Raw genomic sequence first — 22,651 nt, forward strand, 5'->3', positions numbered from 1 at the left:
AAATATTATATTGCGTTTGTTTAAGCAGACATCGTGTATATTGTGATTTCTAGCATTCCACACACAGCAGCTTATTGTTGTGTCCTTTAAATATGGGAAATAAAAATGTTTTGAGTTTGCTAGTAAAAAAAAAAAAGGAAATGAAGAAAGGGTGCTGCTATATTACATGGCCCAGGAAATATTGGCAGCATGCTCTTTGGCTTTCATCCGTAGAACTGCAATGCTGGAGGACCTCCTTTCAAACTCCGGTTTTGTTTCAAAAGCATGTCCATTGGTTGCCCCAGAAAGTAAAGAGTCAGTGAAAAAATTATTGAGGGGCACGTGGCTGAACTGATTCTGGTGGTTTGAAAAGCCCGTGTAGCCAGAATCTGTCCGGGGTGAATGGGAATAAGGTGTCATACAGGAGGACGTATCTCGTGGTAGCATGCAGGAAGTAACCACAGAACCACTAGCCGCGTTCCCTGCCCACAGATTGTTCTGAATCTGGAACATATAAAATGAATAAGATTAAATTTAGATAGTTCGTCTTTTGTTTTCTGCAATGCTTGGTTTGCTTTACTTAACACATCCATTATTAGTTCTCTTCTAAAACAAGCAACAAGTACTTTACTAGCTCTCTGGAGTCATATTAGAAAATACTGTGAAGACATTACATAAGTCAAAATACTGGATCATTTACTTAAGAGCAAGGGCTACTGAATTGTATACCTTGCTCTGTTATCTGTTTGCTCTGTGGCTCTCTCCTGAGTGTTTACCATTGAACCTCAGGATGCCATCAGCCCAGCCAGTCAGTAAAATTACTGGAAGCATGCAATTGACTTCAAAGAATATGTGTCAAAAGAGTGTACAATATCATAGCTGTTTTCACCATAAAAGCTTCTCCTCATCAGAATTCTTTCTTAGAGTAACATAGGAAACAGTGTAAAAGGGTGAACAAAACAAACTGGGATTTCTCAAGAGACAAAGCCCAACAAGTATTTGCAAAATTAAATATTGAGAAGCCTTGCATAATTACTTTAAGACAAATGAATCCATAAAATACAGGCATGGTTGATAATACATCCAAGAGTTTTTCCTAAAGTTGTTTCAAAGATGGTTTTAAGACAAATATTCTTTCCATTATGTTTTTATATGAAATTATACTTGAGGGCATTTCTGTTTCAGCTCTCAGCCTTAACTGGCTGCACTGTGTGTCCCTGGAAAACTTTGCATGACGGACTAGGAGACAAACTTTGTGGTTACCAGCAATGTCTGCTGAAGATCTGGAGTAACCACGTATTCAAGCTTTGATGTGTAATGCCTTCTATACTTGGCAGTCACTTAAAGCTTCATTCTGAGTCTCAGGCCCTCTCCTATCTTCTGTGTATAGATGCTATTTATGGATAGGTATTTTTCACTTATTTGTTACTAGATGAACAGACAGAAAGATTTTCAAGGCCTAGCACAAGTCAGCTCCTGTCATTATCTCAGAGTGTGCATTCTTTCATTCCTCCTCTATTCACTTTGCTTTAATCAAACCTCACACTCAGCAGCTGTCCTGTCTTTTTAAACTCTCTACTCTAGACCTCTCTACCAGTACTATGTGAATATAATTTCTGACATACTCTGACTTCCTCAGTCATTCCTCATTTGCACTCACCATTATACAATATACAGCTTTATATTTCTTCTCCACTTATATCTCTTTCCTGAATGCTGATTTTTTAAAAAAAATGTACAAATACCATGATACAAGACATTTGTAGCCCTCATTCACAGTACAGAACTTCTCAGCCAGTAACTATATCCTTTTCTTTTTGTTTTACTTTGCTAAATGTGTCTTCATCTTAAAAATCTGTTTGTTCATTATATCATTGCTCGTATGCACTGGGATTGAGCCCACATGTCTTTGTTCTCTGCTATACATTGGAGTAATTGCAATTACTCTTCAGTTAGCACTGTAAAGTGAATTCCCACTTCGAGTTTAATTTTGCCTTCATGTTCCAAATCCATAGACAAAGGAATTTTGGCTTTAAGATATGTAGGTTATCTCTCTAGTTGAGTGATTTTTTTCCTGCCAAATTAGAGGTCAGGGGAAGTAATGAATTATGACAGACACACACATACACACGCACAGAATGAAAACACGTTTCTAATGCTGAGTTGTTTTTTTCTCATTGTCCTATTACTTTGCAACAACACATATGCACCAAACCACCAACAAGCTAAAGAGATAAATTATGGTTCACTGAACTCATCTAGCTGAAATCTAGTGCAGACAGCAAGGACGAGATGGAGTCTTATTTTAACAGTTAATATTTTGAACAGTTGTATTAGCAGGGGTCATCAGGAGCTAACAAACTAATTTGGGCTCCTTGGCAATTCGAGCAGCAAAAAAGAACCAGTAAATGCTCCATTTTGTTCTCCTGCAGAAGGCTGGGGAAAAGTCACAGTAGCAGCACGTCTCCCCAAATTCTTGGTCTGCCCAACTCCTTGTTCATACAGACATGCATACGTACTGGCATACACACACTTCTACACCCACTCACGTGAATGCAGCTTGCCTTCCCACACACACACATAGGCACAGCTAGTTGGGCACACCTCAGGCATCTGCTCCTGCATATCTTAGGTGGTCTGCTGAGAGGTAATGGAGTGAATAAGGTGCCTGGGGAAGGATATCAAGGATTTTTCCTCCTTCTTGTGGACCTCCTGAGATCTACAGGAGGAAAGAGACTCTAGTGAGAGTTTCAGAACTTTCCAGTTCCCATCCTTCCCTCCGCCCTTCAGCAGTTTTTAGAAGACTCTCAAACATCAGCCCATGGGAGACCCTCTGCAGCTTGACATGATCCTCAGCTGCCTTATTACTCCTTAATTAACCCATCTGACCCAGTTTTGACTTATAATCAGACAAATTTTTTTTTGATCTTCAGAGAACAGGTGGTTTATCTGGGGATTAAAGGACATACCTTATCTGGATCTATTTGGACCATTGTCTTGCTTATGAAAGTTTGTTGCATTCAACCACACAGAACATTCCCAAAGAGAGCAGAACATCTCGTATGGCTCAGGATTCAGGGATTCCTGAGTGTCCTATTGCCTGGAAGGTTTCTCAGATCCTGGTACAGATTTACAGGCTTTGACAAGAAGGAAACAAGGGACGTTGAAAGAGCTGGGAAGTGTGGTAGTTAAGTCAAGTCATCCACTAAGACTCATAAGGCTTACTGCCATCCCAGACTTAATGAGTTTGGAGCCACGTAGCATGTGATCAGAGTACAGAGGAGAGTGGTAAAGAAGATAGCAGCTGAAAGCCTATAAGATCCAGAGAATATCTCCACTTTGTTTGAAAGCCCAAGCTGCACACATTCTGTCTCAACTATGAACTGTGAAAATCAGAAACCCAGTCATCCATACAGAAATCGTTGTCTTTTTTTTTTTTTTGTTCAGGAACACTAGAAACTTTTAATAGTACTTTATTGTATTTCATGGTTACATATAAGTTTCTTGCCACAGCAGTGACAGATTAAGCAACTGTTGGTGTTTTCTTTCCCTTTCTTACTACAAAAGTCACCCATTCCTATTTCCATGCTGTTCCACTTAAGCTTGTTTTGCTGGTACAACTCTTTACTGAATTGAACCAGGGAGCTGATAAAGCTAAAAAGGAATCCAGTAAAGAAATATATATATATATTTCAAACACATGCACACAAAACCCCATTCTTTTTGATAGTATTTCCAGGCCCAATAGTTAGTCTCAGAACCTTCACAACAGGATGAATTTGCCCAGGGAGAGACTAGTTCATCTATGCAGCTCCGAATACAGGATCTAATTCCGAAGGAGCTCATCATCCCCAAAGCTAACTCACACATGACAAAGTCTCATTTATCTGACTTACTAAGATGTCTTTCTAAGAAATGCTATGCCAAATGCTGCAGCCTCCCAGCCTGCACAGATATAATTATGGGAAGAATTTTCAAAAAAAATCTGTTTAAATTGGAACATTCACGAGTTTGCCTTTAATATAGTTGTGATGGGAAGACTTCAAAAGGTTCAGAGGCTTAGTTTGAAAGTGCCCAATAACCTATGTGGTCTGAAGGGATCACAAAATCACTCTTTCCTTCCATATTTCTAGTAGTTTGGTTTGCAGTAAACTAAGTTTAGTACCACCAATTTTCCTGATATTTTTATCCTAGGCAAATCTCTTTCAATTTATCTTCAGTGAGATTGCACAGGTGTAAATGAGAACAGAATTCAGCTGCAAATCCTAAAATACACCAATGTCTTGTTAAAGAAATATGTGAACAAGCTATTAATTCCTAAAACTTTCAAAGAGGTGCCCTAGGTTTCTTCCTTAGAGGAAGGAATCCAAATTAGGAAATTTAACTTCAGAAATGCCACAAGATGCTAGGAAAGCTTTACATCTTCTCTCATGAGACAGTTATGCTTTTCAAAAGAATGTTTCAGTCATATAAATTTTCTGTTCATTTTAGCTGGTTGAGTGACTTCAATTTTGATATTAGATTTTCATTTCTTAGCAAGGATTTACAACATAAATACCTTATAGTGAAATTTAGGTGCAGAAGGTATTCCTGTATTAAAAATAAATACAGTCATGTTTTACAATAAGTCAAAATTATCAGACCTTCTTCTGGTATGTTGGAAGGAAAAGGGACATTATGTACATGAATTTAAAGAAAATATTTTTCCTCTTAAACTCTTGTGTGATCCATGAACTATATAAAAGCCAATTCAGAGACTGTGAATGAGGCTATACATACAGCACATCTCTGGTTTCTGTTAACATCACAAACAACTTGAGCTTTGCTCTTGTGGTTACCATGAAATTACCAGAGCCCTTCAATATATTTACCTACTGTATGTTTTATACACACACACACGCTCTTCCCAATAGAAAAAAAAGTAGGATTTCATAGCTGTGACAAGAACATAACTGGAGAGTTATGGTTGTTAACACGGTTATGATATAATTTCCTAAGCATATGACCTTCTGCTTGAAACTGCAGAGGAAAATTAAATGAGGTAATTGGTCATCCCACTTGGTATCATTGCTTTTTTTGTTAAAATCTCAAGCTCCTGGAGATTCAGCCTTCTTACACAGCACCTGGAGAAATCGCATAAACTCAAGTCTCCAAATTCTCTGAGCACTGTACTATCACTTACCCAATTTTGGTTCTCCCATCACCAAATGTGTTGTCTCATGCTATTTGAGTCACCTGCCTATCCAGACTGGAGTCTGTTTCCAACAGACACACATATAATCACACACAGCTTCTATTTGAGTGGACATGTGTTTTAGTGCTTCACATGGGAAACAAAATGTTAATTTCCTTTAAGATCTCTAGATATGGAGTAATAAGTTATTGTTGTGCTATTATTATTGTTATTATTATTATATTACATATGTTATGTTACATTATATGTTGTTGTAATTACTCTAGTAAGTAATTAGAAACTACACATTGACTCTGTTTTCAGGATGTTCCTGGGCATTGCAAGGGAGACAGCAGCAGCGCTAACTGAACAGTTAAGAATTTACCTAATTATAAAAAATATGAAAGTCAAAGAGACTGATTTGCTAAATTTTTGTCACTCCTTTCTTTGTGTGAAGCAACAATCCTTGCACTGCCAGAAAACATGAAACCTGTGCTTGCACAAGGAGCTACTTTAGGTGGATTAAATGCAATAGCTGTTAAACTGCTCAAAACTGCTAGTTTACAACTCATGATCTGTAGGCTGTTCCTAGTCCATCAGCACAATTAATTTGATTTGTCAGTTGCCACGGTATTTTTTTTTCTGGGGACCTCTTAAGAAAAACCAAAGTATGGGCAGAAATTTGCCTTACTTCCCAAGTTTGCAGATTCATAGGTTCTCAGAATAATTTAAACTGAAAAGGACCTCTGGGATTATTATTCCAAACCCTTGCTCACAGCTAACTTCTTCGAATTTAGATCAGGTTACTCAAGCCCTATCCAGTCAAGTTTTGAGTAGCTCCAGCTACAGCGATTCAGTAACTTCTATGAGCAACTTGTTCCAAGGCTTTACCATTCTCATTGTATTTTTTCCTTTATATCTAGACAGAATACTTCTTGCTGTAATTTGTGATCATTTTGTAGGAGCCATTGGACCTAGTGAACATGTGAAGATCATTTGTACCGTATTGGGTTCAGGTACATATGAGAGAGCTGCAGCACACCATTTTCAGATATGTCCATAAAATGCAAGTTGGCCCTTGATAGTGAGAGGCTTAATGCTACAGCTCTAAAATATGTGATAGACCCATTCAGTCCACTTTTAGGCCTTACATACAGTGAACAAAATATAAATCTGTTCATTTGATTCCATGCTTAACAAGTCTACTGAGGTGCAAAATAATGCAGGATTCGAAAAGTCATCAAGCTTTCATTCTTGTCTGGGATGTTTTATAGATAAACTGTAACTGCTCCCTGTTGCAATCTCAGGGCCAGTTATGATAAGAATGAATTATATTTCATGTCTATGATACAGTTAAAGACAAAATTTCATACTTTGAAAAATACTATTAAAAAAAAGCTTCTATCTCAGAAAAAATGGACTTGCCTTATAATTAAGCCCCAGTTAAAGTCACTCACAGACTTAAAGAAATACATGTTTCACAAAAAAATAATAAAGCAACTAACCAAATGTTGGGACTGCAAGGAGGACCACATACAATGATGGTTTAGAACCAAGAAAAAATAAAAATGCAGTGCACAAACTACTTTGTGTGGAACAGACACCACCCAAAAAGATTAGAAGTGTTAGTCTTGTTGGAAGATCAGCCACAGCAGTGCAACAGTCAGCACATATGCAGCAAGCACCACCATCCAGGTGGTGGCCCAGCCTGAGCTCCATGCTGTCACAGCTAGACAGCATGAGTATATGATGAAACTTCTTTGAAGCTAGCTCAGATATGTCTACCACATCTACTCCTACTTAATCAGTGTACCCGTAGCCTTTATGAACTATTGTGATTAACTGTCATTTATATGTCTACTACAGTTAAAAGAATTTTTAAGTCATATAACATGTGGTATCTAATATATGCCATATGAAAGATTTAATTGGAGCATGTAACTTTGATTATTGCTAATGAGAATTACCCATATGTACTAAGGCTAGAGCAGAACTGTAATGATGATCCAGAGACTTAGTACATAACACATGTATACTGATACCACTTCTACACTCTTTGATTGCCAAAACAAATCATGTGATGCCATGCTGTTCAACATATTTAATTTGATTTATCAGTCTGGTGGATGGTATGGAATGTAAACTTCAGCCTCTTCCTTCTTCTATTTTTGAGATCTCAACAGTCTCCCTTCTTTCTACACCTTCTGTATCACTCCAGTTCGCATACGTTTGAAATGATTTTGTCTCCTCAGGATTCCCACCTGCACTAGGCTGTGTTTTTCCACCAAAAAAAAAAAAAATTAAATTCAGTCCTATACAACTCTGGCCTGCATTTTCAAGCAAATAAGAGAAGCAAACAATACATTTCACATGTGATAGTAAGAGGGAAAGTATAATGGTGTGACAGTATAAACCCTTTCAAAAGAACTTAGAAGAACAATGGCAACAAATGAACTAGACTCAAAGAACAAGCAAAAAGAAAAGATGCAAAGTATGGAAAGAGACCAGGTGGGGCAAAAACGTTGGCCCCTATATCTGCTTTTCAAGGATATAATTTAATGTTTATTTACATTAAATCTAACAAGTTCAAGTACCTTTTGTCACATTAGCCTTCTCACCAGGCACAGGACAGCAGAAGTAGTCAAGTAAAGACCAATAAGGTAAGAGAAGAGCAAGGCTAAGCAACCTTTTTATTGTTCCTCTCCCAACACATAAGATATAGATCTGTCTAAGATAACTGTAGATGTCTGCAGCTGAACCAGGCATCAGAGAGTAAAATACACTTTTAAAGATCATCTTACTTATTTTATACCTTATACTTTAGGAAGAGAAAACTTAAGTGACCAGATTTTCACCAACTTTAAAGGGAACCCATCTCTGGCATAAAAATCCCTTTGATTAAGTTTCCTATAAAGGGAAACCATCTCTGGCATAAAAATCCCTTTGATTGTTTCCTAAACACAAGTGTCTACTATCTATCTGACCACCAGCTGCCTCCTCTAAAGAGTGCATGCTTCTTGTAAGTCCTGTTCATCAGCACTGTAACAGTGTCTCAGATATCCCAAGACATCTTAAATAGCACTCTATTTAGGTGATCGAATCAAGTACTGCTTGTTCACTAATATTTACTCAGGTGAGTTGAATTAAAGGTCTGCATTAAGTGAATCTGCACTCATTTCCTCACTCATGTTAGGATGCTGCCTCTTAGCTTTCATATCATCCACAGAATATTGCTGGCTAATGAGGCTCAAAGTGTCTGGGATGAGAATTTTAACCAGTGAATTGTTTTCTGAGTGCACTTAAGATGACTTAGACCACAATATATTGCATCTGCAAGAGAAACTTGAAGCTGAAATACTGAAACTAATGAAATGGAAACCTTTTACTAAAATGAATGAAAAGTACTGTGTATGACATTTTCCTAGAAAATATCTGATTTTCAGCATAATGTTGTCAAAAGTTAAATATTTCATTGGAGTGAAAACAACAGCTCTGTGGTATTTTTAATGATAAAGCCTAGAAAAAACATGTGAACAACAGATGATTATCCTGGAATATTGTACTAACTGTCCTCTGTAATCCAGGTGTTGCCAGTATAATTAGTGGAAGCTCTATGTGTGCAGAATTTGGACAGTTTAGGAGATACTTAACTTCTTGGCAGCCAGCTGAGCAACTATTTTGCACAATAAGTAATACCTAAAGTCAACATACTGTAAAAATAATTAAGGTTAGACTGAATTAGCAAAGCAAACAATTATAGAAAAAAAAAACAACTAAATTGTTTATTACTATTTTGAAGATAAAGATGTGTAACTTAATAGTAAAAGTAGACTGGATTATAGAAAAGGGGGTTGGACCAGACCACCTCCAGAGGTCCGTTCCAACCTCAACCATCCTCTGATTCAGAGCCAACCTTCTATCTGAAATAAGTTGAAAAGATCATTTCCTCACAGGAAACGTTTCAGGTTTATATTTTCACACAAGACATAGCAGCATCATGTTCTTCATTTGTACTTGATGAAGTTAACTGGTGAAGAGACTAAGCAGGGGTCTCCATACCCTCTGTTGACTGCAGAAGGGACTGATGTTTTTGCTGGAATGCAAGTGGGATGTCTGTTTTGGGAACATACCCATGGTGGGGCTCAGAACAGAAATCTTCAAACTGCAAATTCATATAATTCACACCAGAAATTCACATTTATTCCTGTTCCTTCTGCCACACAGCAGAAAATATCTCAGCTTGATTTTTTCCTTTTTCAGCATCATCCTATATTTTTTGCAGTCAATAAAGAGTCTGTTTTTCCCCGTGTTAATAAAAGCTTCATAAACAAGCTCTAGTGATCTGTGTTTCACAATCCCCAAGAAAAACTAGTTACTCAAAAGTATGGCAAAGCCTGTCTAATATTTAGTGATGTCAGTGTCACAATAAGAGTGCTTGCACACAGAAAAAAAAAAAAAAGAAAAGAAAGAAAAAGAAACAAAAAAGGGGGAAAAAAGGATGTGTCATTTCCTTTCTTGCATTAACTGTACTGAAATAATGGAATTGTTCTAGGAAATCAATCTACAACACTAAAACAAAACACGCAAATCACAAGTTTAAATATCTCTTTCTGCTTGAACTGTAGGATATATTAATGACTTTGTAGCAAGTCATGTACTGTATATTTATTTTCTATAAGTGATGCACTTATAAATGGACATCTAGTTCAAAAGATTTGAATATAGTGATGTTAGTTGTCACTGTGTTTTTAATACAGATTTTCGTTGTCTCAAACATTCTCACTGGAAATGTTATGTATAAGATACACACATGGTTTTACTGAAGGTGAGGATTTAGGAATGTGAAACTATGAAGAATTTCCACCAGGTCAGCAAGAACCTGAACTTGCATTGACCGTTCTGTGATAATTGCTTGGATACCTATTCATGTTCCAGTATACAGAAAAGTAGCCACCTTCTTCACTAAGGAGTAAGACACCTTGTGTTTATCATGTAGCCAAACTATGCATGCAAGCACTCAACTGAAATAGCCAATATAAAGTGGACTCACACCTTCATTTAGCTCCTTGTTCCTGATTATGAAGTATGGTACAGTACGGTACAGTACAGTACAACACAACTTTTTCATGCAGGTGACTGGACTCAATTACGTGTTTCTGCCTGTCTGTTTACCTGCAGCGTGTTAGTCTGTGATTGTAGGTAAGTGCTACATATTTATGTTTATGAATGAGTATACATTTTATATTTCTACACATTTTAGAGACGCTTTATTTAAGATTATGGTACGAACATTTCCATTTCAATCTCCTGTTCTTAAGAACTTATAAATTAGTGATAGCAGTTTTGCCAGGCTGAAACTTAGTTGTGTCATCAGCCTAAGAAATACTTTTTTTAAACAAATTTTTAAATGGAAATGCAGTGAATTCACTCATCTTTTTAACAATCTGAAAGTACAGAATAGATATTTAATTGAGTTTAGATTTTTATGGATGGTATTCTCATATAATTCAAAAGTGTTTCTTTTTTAAAACCATTCATTTTAGGACAACCATTGTAAGTGCTTACCAATGACTTGCACTATTCCATTATCTTATGCTAATGAAACTTCTGTCAATTGGGAAAATTTGTAGATTAAGTCGTACTAGAAATACAAGATGAGCTTGGAGACACAAAATTTAGTCTAGAGAACTGAGTCAGGGATAAAAGGTGCAAAGCTTAAGTACTATTCCTTGTATCATCTGTTGTGATGCTATAGATAAGTTAGAAAGGCCTTCAAAAGATACTTGAACACCTTGAGTGAGATCTGTGAGTGACCGTGCGTCTATGTCTTTGTGAATCTGCCTAGGAGTGCTTAAGGTCTTTTTGCACACCTCCACCTAGGTAGGTCTCAAACAAATTTGTGTCCTCCTACTTAAACACAGAGTGTACCATGCAGTGGTTTCTGATGTAATTTGGGCTAATGCACTATTACATTATAAAATAAAAACAGGCAGACTGATAAGTGCCACCAGATCTGAAATGGTTGTGCCTATGTTCTGAGCTGCTGGAACACAAACCAGCTCTGGCCCAGGCACCAAACCTGGTAACATGCAACCTCCTCAGAGGTAAAGAACTTTAAGCTGGGTAAATGACACATGGGCCCAAGGCCTCTGGTTCAAAGCTAGTCACATTCAGCTACTGTAGAGCATGACCAAAGCAAGCCCACATAGAATATGAGTATATTCCTAAGGCTGGCAGAGACCCTGCAACCTAATGAACTAGAAGATCACCATGACACCAGCAGTGGAAGGACTCTACCACAAGGACCCATACAAGATTTTTGCTTTGTATCGTGCTTTTTTAAAAAAAAAAAAAATGTGGTAAAAGCAATGGGAAACTAGAGACTGGAAAAACAATGGATTCAGAACAAAATATTCAATGTACTAAAACAAGCAAGCAGAAAAACAATAGCAGAGAGTGAGGCAAGGCAGTAAATCAAAGGACTGGAGAACAGAAACAGAAGATTCTGATCTTATTACACAGTAATACCTTACTATATATTGACTGAGAATGGAAAAAAAAAAAAAAAAACCAACAAAAAAAACATCTACTACTGCCCAAGAGAGCTCCTGCCTCCCTCTCCCAGGCATATACATTCAATTCTGATTGTACGTGGCCATAATATGGTTTCATGCTAGTAGAAGACTTGTTGTATCCAATGGTCTGTTGAGGACCATAAAGAAATTGTGCATTTTTAATATATCAGAAGGAGGTTGCCTAGAGATCACATAGTTTATGCCTCATCTTACCAAAGCATACGAGACCAGAGTTGTTAAGACAGTTGTGCCTGTGAATATAAATATCCCAGAAGTGAAATTCTGACCTTATTATATAAAATTACATCATTCCTGTCAATCTCAATGGGTCTAGACATCATTCAGAATTTGTGTATGGACCTAGAAGTGATTCAGATCCCCACTTAATTTTATGTGCAGAAAAGACTTCGCTGCACAACCATATTGCCAGCCATTCTCAGTACATAACTTCCGCAAAACTCCACATCTCCTAAGATTGTTCTTTAAAAAATACTTATATTTTAAGAGTTAATTATTCATATTGGATATCGAAACTGTTGTTCACAGTGGCAGGTCCTGTTGATGTGTCTAAAACACACAGAAAGCTAAACACAGAAAAGTCTTCATGCACCTTCTGTGCATGTGTGTGGAATGGAAGAGAAGGTAAATGTAGAACCAAAATGCTACTTGGTCTTTACCATACCTGAGGATAGCTGTCAGTCCTTGGAAGAACAGATATATCATAGGTGGCAGCAAAATGGCTCTTAGCTTGCTGGATCTGACCATAGCGTTCTCTTTTCCTCCATTTTGCTCTTCGATTCTGGAACCAAACCTATAGTAAATGAGGAAACAGTCATCAAGGTAAACTCAATTATATACTGTGCAAAGAGTCCTAAGAAAAAGACAAGAGATTTTGGACAGTAGCTTTGAAAATTTCTGTTTATCTAAGAAAGGGAAGTTCTTCACCTGAGGATGAATTTCTTTCAGTTTCAATATTCTCATGGTCAGATCTGCTTAAGTTATTTCTGGCTTTTTTAAAAGTATATACTCTTTCCTTTCTGGTACTTAAAAAAAAAAAAAAAAAGAAAAAAAAAGAAAGAAAGGCAGAGGAAAGATCAGTTTGTCAGGCAGTGCTAATTTTGATGGAGTTCAGTTCTGTAGAGGAAAATCACCAAGCAGCAGCAAGTCAAATTGTAAAGAAACTTTCCCTTAATTTCACATGCCCACTGACTTGATATGACTACCTATGATCTGCCTCCTAGAGGTACACGTAATCTTTATCAAGTGCAGCAATGAAAAGGCAGGAAAAGCTGGCACCAGAACAGTAGTCTGTGCTGCAGAAAAAGTTTCTATAAGGAGGCTAATAGGGCAGGAAGATAATAAAAAATCATGAGATCACAGACAGTTTTAAAACTATTGTGACATTTTTTAACATTTGTGTTAGGAAATATCCATGTTTCTTACCATTGAAAACTAAAGAATGGCACTTTACATTTAGACTATGAAATAATTTAGACCTTAAACAATGCCTTCTTGTCAACTAAAAGCTCTTTTCTTTATGTTTAAATAATCTTTGGACTGTTCTGTAATATTTTGAGAGTCGGGTGTTATCTCAAAACCTATTATATGCACATTTCTTGCTGTGACTGATATCTGTCATTGTCCTGCAGTCTTCAAAAAAGTTTTTTTCTTTCAAACAGTTTAGCTTGGACTGCCTAAGACTTATCATGATGAATTAAAGGGATTGCTAAGAAAAGTAACTGTTCCTTTATAAAAGTAATATTATCAAACTAAGTCTTTATTGTTCAGCTATGAGCAAACTCATTCCAACTCTTTTTAAAGAAGTCACACTACTAATAACAGAACCATTGTTTTTTTTATGGAAATGGTGCCATTGGTTAGTCTTCCTGCAAAATAGATTGTGAATCCATTTGCATAGATACCTACATGAATAGATTGTTTTAATATAGACGCTGCCTCTGAATCCCATTTTGAGGGATGTTTGCTGATCTCTGACGGTGGGATATTTAAAATAACACTGTTTGTTTTATAATTCAGTTTTTGCCTTGATCTTTGGAGAACTCAACTGTCCTTTGGTGCTGCTTAAGCAACCAGGGTATAATTTTGCTCATTTTAATTCCCAAGGACTTGTTGCAAATTTAGTATGTGCAATCTTTTAAAATGTACTCGGCAATCAAAGCAAGGCCCATGCATGTAACTGCTAAGTATATATTGTTAGGGACCCTGTTGGTAAATTTGTGTTATTTATGATGCCTGAGGCTCAGCAAAAAGAAAAGAAAAGGGAAAAAAGTTCTCCTGTCTCCACAGGAGGCATCAAGAACACGCTAAGGGAATTTAGTAATGAGGCTCTTTCATTGAAAAAAGACCTTGACAATCTCCTTAAAATGGGTGCCAATTACTTCACTGACATGCAGCAGGAAAGAGAACAACTTACATAAATTAGGTTCAGGTTGGCTCTCTCTGCATGTATGCAGGACAAATATTAAATTAAATCTTGATGAAATGGCGATGAAGGGAAATGTGGGTAAGGTATCCAGCTGATCACTCTGCTAAACTAAATCAAACAATTTGCTTGAATTTATAGTAACTAAATGAGAAAAAAAGCACACATTTTTTTCCTTTGACAATCCCCCAAAATGTTTCTGTTTACATCACTTCACTAGAAACTGACTCTTGGCAGAGATAAAGTAACCATTTGCCTCCACAAAGCAATGTAAAAATCTGCTGCTTGTTATCCTTGCATTGCCAGATGCTTGCCTCTAATGATGTAAGGCCTTTTAAATTGCTTAATCTTGTGATGGAATACTGTTACTGCTCTGGATAAAAATGATCACCATTTCCTTTCATATTTAGCATATGAGAAATGCAAAGATCGGTTATGTTTTAAGAAGGGGGAGAACATGCTTAAATAAAATAGAAATAGATATTCTGTGAAAGTCTGGTGAAGACATGTATGTTTTCACATTTACTCTCTTATTTTTAATACTTTTACCATATGAAGCTTCTAAAACTTAGAAAAAAACGTGATAAAAAGTCAGTTGACACATTTTAGCCCAATTGTCCCCTCCCTGTTCTGAATATTCATTTATTCTTGGAGTCGTTCTCATTATTCCAGAATTATGCAATTGTAACAACAGTGTTTTAACATTATGCAAGCTTTTTTTTTAAGTCAAGACTAAATCCTAATGCATGGAAGTCATACTTGGAAAACTGTACCAAATTCAGAGGGAGAGCGATTGCATAGAGCCTGAAGAGTTAAAAGCCACTGAACTAAATTCCATGGGCATCACTGATATCGTGTCAATGTAACTGACGCACAGTTTTGGACTCTGTTTTCCGATGACACCAGTGAATATGCTGTTTGGTTGAATAGACATGAAAAGAACACTTCTTTATAAAGCTAATTAGCTGAGTTCATTTCTGAAAGTGATCCTGGTTTAATTTCAGTTGTATGCATGTGCACTGACGTCTATTTCTTTATATGCATGTGTGAGTATGTGTTTAATTACAAGTTGTGAAGTTGTTATCATATTCAAGTCACTAAATTAAAAAAATTAATCCCAGTCTGTAAGAATCAACAGGACTGCTATTCCTAAATTGAAATAATGAGTATTACCAGAATGGGGAAGATCTTTAAAACTAGGATAAACTCACAAAATGCAGCTCACACCCTTTTCTAAGGGAAGATGTCTGAGCGGGGGAAGGGCTGCATTTCCTGGATATTTAGCTTCTTTTCTCACCATTGCACATCCAAAGCCATAAATATTGTTCAGATTACTGTACGAGCACATACTGAATCAATCAACTTTGTATGCAGTTAACATACTCAAATACTGCACTAAGTGGTCAACTGTATGTTTTGTTCCAAAAATTAGAATAATATTATCCATCAGTTATGCAATTTAAAAAAACAGCAAATGTACTTCCCAATTTTGTGATTTTTAAGCTCATTCCGTACAACAGAGATGAAAGGTTTACATCCTTGCTCTACACAAACACACACACTATATATATATTTATACACACCTATGTATGTGCAGTTTCACTCTTTGGATCTAAACAAGGAATTTCATTACTTTTTAGATTGTACTTTTCATGCCGTAACACACACAGAATCCTCTGCGACTGAGTTCTGCATCATCATCAGTCTGAACTCCATGAACACAGCTATTTAATGGGATCTTTACACATAACACTTTATATATACACTGCCTGGAATTCTGACAGTAAAACAGGACTACCAGGGATCAAGACTGCTTTACTATTGATGTTGTTTTCTCATCCTTTAAACAAGTTTCTAGAATAGCAACACAAGCTATTTAAAAAAATAACAAGTTATTTTAGTACTGCAGCATAACAGCTCATATCCACAAAGCAATAAAGCAAAACAAGCTATTTACTTTAGCTTTATGGGGTTTTGTGCAGTCCCCAAGAGTGTCATTTACCAGTTCCTACAATGCACAACGTGTCATGGAAATGCTGAAGTTTGGTTCCTACCTGCACTCTGGCCTCAGTGAGCTCTGTTCTCAGAGCTAGCTGTTCTCTCACATAGACATCAGGGTAGTGAGTTTTCTGGAATACTTTCTCCAGTTCCTCCAGCTGCAAACTGGTGAAAGTTGTTCTGTGTCTCCTCTTCTTACTGCTGGAGACATTGCTGTCACACTTATCACCAAGTTCATCCAGTTCCCCCTTCTCCTGCATCCCTTTCACCGGAGACATCCTGAGATTGTTGCAATTGTCCATGGGCCTGCTCAGCTCCGTGTGAAGAGGCTGTCCTTCCACTTTAGTAATCCCATAGTTCACTGTACACAAGGTGGGGGAGGGAAATAACTGGTTAAAGGGAGGGGGCTTTAGATGCAAGGGTTCATACAAAACAGTTTCACAAGGAACCAGGTTCTATGTGGCTGCATATTTCTACGTGAGATCGTGGAAGAGGAATCTGTAACATTAACCACAAACAGAGTAAAAGTACTAAATCACATATTTAATTGTAACTGAGAATTGTATCTGAAAATATCATCTAAAATCTTTCAGTGTAAGGAGACTGCATGAGAATATTTGAATATTTTTACTCTGCCACTAAAGTAGTTAATAATCCATGAAATCAGCTTCAACTAGAGTTGCACAGATAAGGAATCTTAGCCCAAAACAGATTTTCGTATAATTGGCACAAAGCTATTGACAAACATGCCTTTAAACTTGCGGGCAGTTTTAAAAAACTCTATTTCTATGGAAATACAAAATAGCTGTAAAGTAAACTAAATAGTTGTAAACTGACAAATCAAGAAGCAAATGAAACCGAAAATTAACTTCGCTTTACAAACTCAAAAGATTCCGTATACCTTCTCTTGGATTTGCAAAGTGGAATTGTTTCCAATTAAGTTTGTTATGGTTACAAAATACAGAGAGTTTCTGCAAAATGTTAACTTATTAAAAGAGATCGTTTCATATACTTTGTATAAGGATTGCAGGAACTATTTGTCTTTAGGTAAAATCTGAGTGGTAGAGATAAGAAAAATTCCTCTGTAGCTTCTTAATAAGAAACGAAAACATTTCCTATTTTTTCTATTTTTACACATCCCACACCAGTGAAAAAAAGTCATGCGATATGTCACAAGATTCAAAAGGGCACTTTTTTTTCTCTCAGAAACAGGCGAAGAAAATTTAAAACTCTACTGAAATTAAAATCTACAAAGATGGCATGTAACATAAGATAAGAGGCTTGCTTTGGGATTTTCTCTCATTCTCAGTAATTTCTTTTCTTTCAGTCCGAGTCGATTTTAACCAAACACAATTTTTAGATACTTACCATCAATACATACATAGATAGGAAATGCCCCAAAGCCCCCAAGGCGCACATTAAATGAGCTAATTAAGAAAAACTTCAATGTGTAAATCAATTTTCGGTAGTTTTTTTTTAAGTTACACTTGCAGAAATCTGTCATTATTTCTTACAAACTGTTTCATATAAAAAGGATGTTCTCAAAAAAACACTTCAATGCCTATATGAAGTAAAAAAATGTAAGATATTGTTAGGCTCTTTATTGCAGCTGATCTTAACCATATTTTCCGATTCTGCTAGAAACAGGCTTTTAAATTATTTTTTTCTATACATGTTTTACATCATGTTGGAATAATCAGAGAAAAATTTAGTGCTTATAAAATAAACTATTGCACGTTCTCCTTGCCGATCAGCTAGTAAAAATGCTATTTAACACTGTTGGTTGAATTACCTACGTCGTTTTCAGCCAGTATGACGAGTCACTATTGCGCATTATTCAGTAACACAGAAAAAAAAAAAAAAAAAAAAAAAAAAAAAGAAAGAAAACCACACGATCTTCGCAGGGCGTTATTTGAAAGAACCAAACGTGACCGAGTGACCTTCCGTCCCCAGCCCGTAACGGCACCTCGCCGGCCGGGAGCCGCCGGGCCGCCGACACCCGGGGCTGCGTTTTCCGAGGAGCTTGCCGGCTGAAAGCGCCGCTGCCCGCAGCGGGGGCGGGGGACGCCGCACGCCGGGAGCGGAACGGGGGGCGGCCGGGGGGCGGCCGGCGGCGGTGTCGGGGCTGCGGCCGAGCCCTCCCGCACCGGCCGGGCCCCGCCGGCCGCCGCCGCGCCGGCACCGAGGGGTCGCCGCGGCCCTTCCCCGTCCGTTTTCTCCCCCGCCGGCCTACCGGTCCCCCGGGCGGGCGGCCCCGGGGCCGGGCGGGCTGTGCCTGCGCTTTCCGCGCCCCGCCGCTCCCGCGCTGGCGGCCGGGGCGAGCCGAGGGAGCCGGCCCGGGGCCGGCAGGGAGGGCAGCAGCCGGAGGGGCGGCACTGAAAGGAAAAGAGCGCTTCTAAGTAGGCGATCGTCTTTTCCCGCTATTGCTGCTATATTATTATTATTATTATTATTATTATTATTATTATTATTATTATTATTATTATTATTATTATTATTATTATTTACTACTACTACTACCTGACAGCCCCTCGCATGCCAGCACCCAAAGGCTGCGCAGCTGCCTTTGGTCTCCCCGGGCAGGAGAAGCCCTGGTCTCCCCTGTAAATCTCCAGGGAGGGCGAAGCGCAGGAGCGAGAATAACCCTGGGGTGGCGACTCACCGTTGTTGTCCTGGCAGGGTGATGTCCTCTCCAGCCTCACATGATGCTCAGCCCTTTGCAGAGGATTGAAGGCCTGCACACATTTGCTGCCTGACGTTTTGCTATAAAAGGACTCATTGTCCAAAGTTTCCATAACGTGCTCCAAAGTGCCTCCTGCTCCCATGTAAAAGTCACTGTTCTTGCTCGGCTGGCTCTTCAGGGCAAACTTCTCGCTCAGAAAATCCATAATCATCTAAGGCTGCTTGAGAGCCTCTTCCCTAGACAGAGGCTGGACTGTGAGCAAGGGAGGGAGGGAGAGTGGGTGAGTGGATGGGAGGGAAGGAAGGAGGGAGGGAAAGACGTTCAGAGCTCAGGGAGCTGTTTTGCCTCTGAGCCTTTGATTTGTCTTGTCTTGAAAGGGGGAACCTGAAGTTGCTTTTATATCTTGAAGCTCAGCAGGGCTCCTTATGCAACCTCCCATTTCTAATGAATATGAAAATAGGCAAGCGGTATAACTCCACCCCAGGTCCCCCAAGACCTAATCCCAACACAGGAGGGAGTTCCAGGCCCATTTTCGATAGACAGATGCGTTTCAGACAGACAGACACACACAGGCGTGCGAGGAGGGTGAGGGGAGACAGGGAGGGAGGGAGGACAATGAAAAGGACATTTCCCCTCTGCAACCTTTTCACATTTCTCCAGGGATCCTGGAAAGAGAGTAATCCCTCGCTTCCCTCCCTCTCCCCCCAGCTCCCTGAGAGGCTTAGAGCAAGGTAATTTCAGGGGCACATACCCTCAAGAAAAGGATCTTCTTTAATCAATTTGACTGATACCTCGGTAGTTGCAGCCCTGTTCTCTGAAGCTGTAAAATTAAGAACTGGTGTTCCTTCTTTATTAAACAGCTCAGAAGTTTGCTCCTAGAGTTAAAGAGAGAAAGAAATGTTACAGGCGGTTGTTTGTGTAGAGGGAATGGAAAACAGAGGAATTTAAAACTAGAAATCTCTCACATCAGAAACTGGCCTAAAAGAGAATTTGGCTGCTATCAAACAGACTTCCAGTCTGCCTCTGTGTGTGTGTGTGTGTGCACGCAAAGTAGTTAAAACGGGTCCTTTATTTTAAATCTCCTGAAATATTATCACTACCGACTTGAAAAAAAAAAAAACAAAACAGTTTCTAAATGAAAGTATTAAAACAGAGTCTTGGGTAATAAAAAGAAAAAGAAATGAGCCATATATACATGCATTCCTATGGATATTGAAAAAGTGGGTGGTTTTCACCCAAAGTGTGAGCTTTGAAGCGTTGAATTCCTTCGTCCTTTCGCACATAGACAGGATTTAAAACACAGGCAAGAGAGAGATAGGGAACTATTTAGAAAAGGCCCAAATTATGGAAAAGAGCTGCTCCCTGCTTCCCGGTGAAAGGAGGACTCGTTGGAGTAAAGTAAAACCAAGTCTGCAATCACGTCAGATCGGTATTTCAGCATCGTGGGCCCGACCTTGTCTGTTCTATTAAGGCTATTTTAGAAATCAATTCATGGGCCCTTCCCCCATGTGGGGGGAGAAGAACTGAAGCTTTAATGAGCAGTTGAAGTATAGGTGCAGTAATGGCCAGCCGGGACTGCTGAGCTTCTTAGAGACCTTTCCTGTGAACCCAGCCAAAGGTGAAGAGAAGGCCAGTTCAGGTCCAGCGAGCAGCTCCCCTCCTTCTTCAGTTCGATATTTTCCCGGGGAAAGGGGTAGCTAACTGAGGGATGCTTGTTTCAGCTACAGTCGAGTAGCTGCGGGCATCACCCGACACAGGCACACGCACAGCCCGGGCTGCCACCTCCGCATCTCCGTCCCGTTTTCCAGCGTTACCTGCCTCCGACCCCGGCCCGCTGCCACCCCCGCAGGGATGCTCGGCGCCGCCGCGGGAGAGCGCAGAGGTGGCGCTCGGGGACTTGGGGTTGGTTGGGGATCTTTACGGGGACGGGGGTGCTGCTTTGCCAGCCTGCGGGGAGGGAGGGGTGGAAGCGGTTCCTGTAAGCTCCCGGGAGAAGGGGAAGGGGGGCGGAGGGCGAGCGGTGCCAGGTGCGACGGGGCTCAGCCCGCTGCCTCGCCCGGGCGAGGGGCAGGACCCGGCCACGGGAGCCGCTCCAGGAGCAGTTCCCGTCCCTGGGTTTTTCTTGAAGAAGCGGCACTTTTCCTCCTTGCACCTTTTGGAGCAACGCCTGCTCCAGACCCGGGGAAATAGATCCTCTCCCTGCCCCCCGGCCCCGCCGCCCGCATCTCCGTGTGCTGGCGTTTCGGCAGCTTGTTTATAACTATGCCTTAAAAGCACTAAATGCCTTGGGGGAGGGGGGAAAAAAAAAAAAAAAAAGGAGCTCTCGGTGTCTTTAAAATGAAAGACACATGCAACGTTGTTGCAGCCTGCAATCCACTTTTATCCCAATAAATGTCCCTCTTTAAAGGCGACTAGTAAACTCCAGGGGAGCCGAGGACAAGGAGCATCTCATGTGCCCGTAAAAAGCCAAGAGCTCCCAGCGGCAGCAGGGCTTTTTCTAGAGGGGCTGTAGGAAGCACGGGTGCCCGCCCGCGGGGACACGCGTGTCTCGGGGGAGGCGAAGAGCCGCCGCGGCGGCGACGGTGCTCGCTCCCCGCCGGGCGGCCTCGGGCGGCCGCGCACCCCGGCAGCGCCGCAGCTCCGCTCCCTCCCTCCCTCCCGGGCGGACCCGGCCTCCCCGGCGGCTGCGGCTGCCCCGCGGGGCGGTGGAAGCGCCGGCCTCGGCTGGGGACCAGGCTCGGGACGGGCTGCCGCGTCCCCTGCGCGCCTCCCCGCCCCCCGCTCCGCTGAGAAAAAAAAGAGCCCTCCCGCAGCATCTGCACCCCAGTGGTGACTCCACTGGCTTCTCGCCCCGTCTTTGCAAAGCGCTCCCCGACGAGAGTAGCGCCGTGATTTACAAACGCGCTTACAGTATCTCAGTATTAAAGATAGAGAGCGACACAAATTACAACCGGACCTTAAAATCCGTCCCTCCTCCGCTCGGAAAATAAATAAATAAATAAAAAAAAAATCAGAGTGTGTCCACACCATTGTTAGCTCCAGGGGCCAAATTCTGCTCTCATTTACCTCTGTGCAACCCAGCTGACTTCAAAGGGAAGGAGGGATGTAACCTAGGGGAGAATTGGCGCCACGTATGGCATTCGTTCTCCTTAAAAGCTTGAAAACAGAAAGCTGACTTCAGCGGGCTAAAGCCAGTTAAAAGGGGTTGGACAGATCCCGGGGGAGAAGGCGGCAAAGGAAAAAAAAAAAAATCCTGTGCTGAGGTGAGACAGCTTTGAAAAGCATCTTTCTTCAGGGACTGATTCCCTCCGCCAGGCAGCCCGGTTATTAAGAGCTGCGTGCAGATGTGCCGCTGTGTTTCCAGAGATGGAGTATCTCCTAAACCTTCTGTGAAAGGGTGTTATGTGTGATGGAGAGACGTTTCGTGGCCAGAGGTGGTGTGAAGGAGCTCGCCCCTGCAGTGCATAGGAGCTCCTCGGGGGAAGCCTGTCCCCTGAGATAAGCCGGGCGCGCACACCGCGGGAGGCTTCCCCGCCTCGGCAGCCGCGGGGCTCTCCTGCGGGGAAGGCGGCTTGCCTTCCCCCCTCCGCCCTCGCATTCCTCCCCTTCCTGAGATCAGAAGTTACAGATCCGAGCGTAGGCATCAGGATTCCGCATAAATTGCAGGCGTCTCGCTGCCGAAAAGTGAACGGGTTTAGGAAAAGAGACGTGCGGGGCCGGTGCCGGACCCGCGCGGTACGAGACAACCCGCCCCGGAGAGGGTGGTCGTTGCGGGGTCCCCAGCTGATGCCGCCGCTGCT

General features: G+C 40.6%; 1 protein-coding gene across 1 annotated transcript; it reads right to left on the reverse strand.

The window, feature by feature from the left end:
- Nucleotides 1-162: 162 nt before the first annotated feature.
- Nucleotides 163-19,062, reverse strand: ALX1 (ALX homeobox 1; the record flags this gene model as incomplete). Its single annotated transcript, XM_082311269.1, has 4 exons — nucleotides 163-483; nucleotides 12,410-12,538; nucleotides 16,225-16,529; nucleotides 18,831-19,062. The coding sequence occupies 4 exons, from the start codon at nucleotides 19,060-19,062 to the stop codon at nucleotides 163-165; spliced, it is 987 nt and encodes a 328-aa protein (XP_082167395.1).
- Between the last annotated feature and the right edge of the window lie 3,589 nt (nucleotides 19,063-22,651).

Source organism: Platalea leucorodia (assembly GCF_965183815.1).
Source record: "Platalea leucorodia genome assembly, chromosome: 4".
In the NCBI taxonomy this organism is placed as follows: domain Eukaryota; kingdom Metazoa; phylum Chordata; class Aves; order Pelecaniformes; family Threskiornithidae; genus Platalea; species Platalea leucorodia.